The sequence below is a fragment of the Aplysia californica genome, unplaced genomic scaffold, assembly GCF_000002075.1.
Source record: "Aplysia californica isolate F4 #8 unplaced genomic scaffold, AplCal3.0 scaffold00624, whole genome shotgun sequence".
In the NCBI taxonomy this organism is placed as follows: domain Eukaryota; kingdom Metazoa; phylum Mollusca; class Gastropoda; order Aplysiida; family Aplysiidae; genus Aplysia; species Aplysia californica.
In genome coordinates this window covers 171,842-173,539 of record NW_004797894.1, presented here as the reverse complement: position 1 = coordinate 173,539, position 1,698 = coordinate 171,842, and the positions used below count along the sequence as shown (strand labels likewise).

Sequence of the window (1,698 nt, the reverse complement as noted above, 5' to 3'; positions counted from 1 at the left end):
CCCAAAAAAACCCCCAACAACAAACAAAAACAAACAACAACAACACCACATCAAAAACGACTAGATTCTAGCCTTGCTAGCTCACCAATATCCGTCTCCGACTGAAAACCTTCCTCATCTGACGAGGCGATAGAGAAGAGCTCAGCGTTCCCCTCAGCGAACTTGTTGTAGACCTTGATGCGGCGAGACCACGGGATGTCCTCACCTCGCACCGCGTTCTTCAGCCGACGTCTGGCGTTGGCGAACCAATTGCTCACCTGGATTGAACAAATAAAGAAAGTAAATTAAAAAAAAACCCAAACAAAACAATGCTGATGTGTTTTACGTACCTGGATTTTAAAAAATAAATTAATAAAATAAAATAAAAAACCTAATGTTGTGTTTTACGTACCTGGATTTTAAAAAATGAATAAATAAAATTTAAAAAACCCAATGTTGGTGTGTTTTACGTACCTGGATTAAAAAAAAAAAATAATAACATTTTTAAAAACCCCAATGTTGTGTTTTACGTACCTGGATTTAAAAAAATAAATTAATAAAATTTAAAGCTATCCGTACACCCTGGGGTCATTTTGTACCCCCAGTGTTGTATTCTTCACATTTTAGAATACTTCTAGTGCGACTGGAAAGCGTAAGGATCGGATTAACGAGCAAAGTTCCTCTTTGGAAAGTGGTGCCCCACGTCGTATGGATACGACAGTAAACACAACGTACGGATAGGGTTAAAAAAAAACCCAATGTTGATGTGTTTTACGTACCTGGATAAAAAAAAAAGATTTAGAGGTGTGTCACACATCCCAACTTACATAATTTTGATAACCTAAGAGGCAGGCTTCCTACCACGCCTGTCAGGGGCGGGGGGCGAGGCTGAGGAGAGGTATACAACAACGATTCCAGAAGAAAGATCGAGATACTCGATACAAATTCTCCCCTTTAGTTTTTTTGTAGTAGAGGTTTTACGGCGCTCGCAACTGCATAAGGTCATGTGAGCGCCAAGGCGTGGATGTCAACAGAGAAGTCCTTATAGGGAATCAGACTTACTCTGCTTACCTCTCTAGCTTCAACAGCACAAAGTCTGCTTCGACTATCAAGGCACCGCGGAAATAATGGGTCCCAAGAGTGTGACAAACATACAAAAGAAGTAGAGGAAAAATGACGACAGTAAGGATTAGGAAAGGAAAAGCAGCATTTCCCTGTTGTAGTTCCGAGGACAAACAAAGAAGCGAAGAGTAAACTGTTGCACACAGAAGACGTGAGCTCCATTCATTTAGTTTTAGTAAGAGTTTTACGGCACTTACAACACAATAAGGTCATAAAAGTGTCGAAGATTAGAGGTGTTACAAGAGAGTAACAAACACAAAATAGAAGGAGGAGAGAAAAGGACGACAGATGCTTGATAGGAAAGAAGGAGCAAACCACACAAGAGCACCCGCCAACCACGCACCTCCCTTCCTTGACGAGGACCCCCATCGATACAATTTAGACAATAGTGAACAGCCCCATTCACAGTGTTTACCAAACTGATGTAAACCGCTATCAATGTCAATTAGGTAATTGTAAACCGCTCGCAATGTCATTTCGGTAAATGTAAACTGCCAACAATGTCTTATAGGTAAATGTAAACTGCCAACATTGTCTTATAGGTAAATGTAAACTGCCAACATTGTCTTATAGGTAAATGTAAACCGCCAACATTGT

General features: G+C 40.3%; 1 protein-coding gene across 1 annotated transcript in view; it reads right to left on the bottom strand.

Moving 5' to 3' along the window:
- Positions 1 to 85: 85 nt before the first annotated feature.
- LOC101847608 (homeobox protein Mohawk) overlaps positions 86 to 1,698 on the bottom strand; it is a gene marked incomplete at both ends in the record, with an annotated part of 11,985 nt that continues 10,372 nt past the window's right edge. The window contains 1 exon segment of the mRNA XM_013087694.1: positions 86 to 257. Within this exon segment, the coding sequence (XP_012943148.1) occupies positions 86 to 257 (172 nt within the window).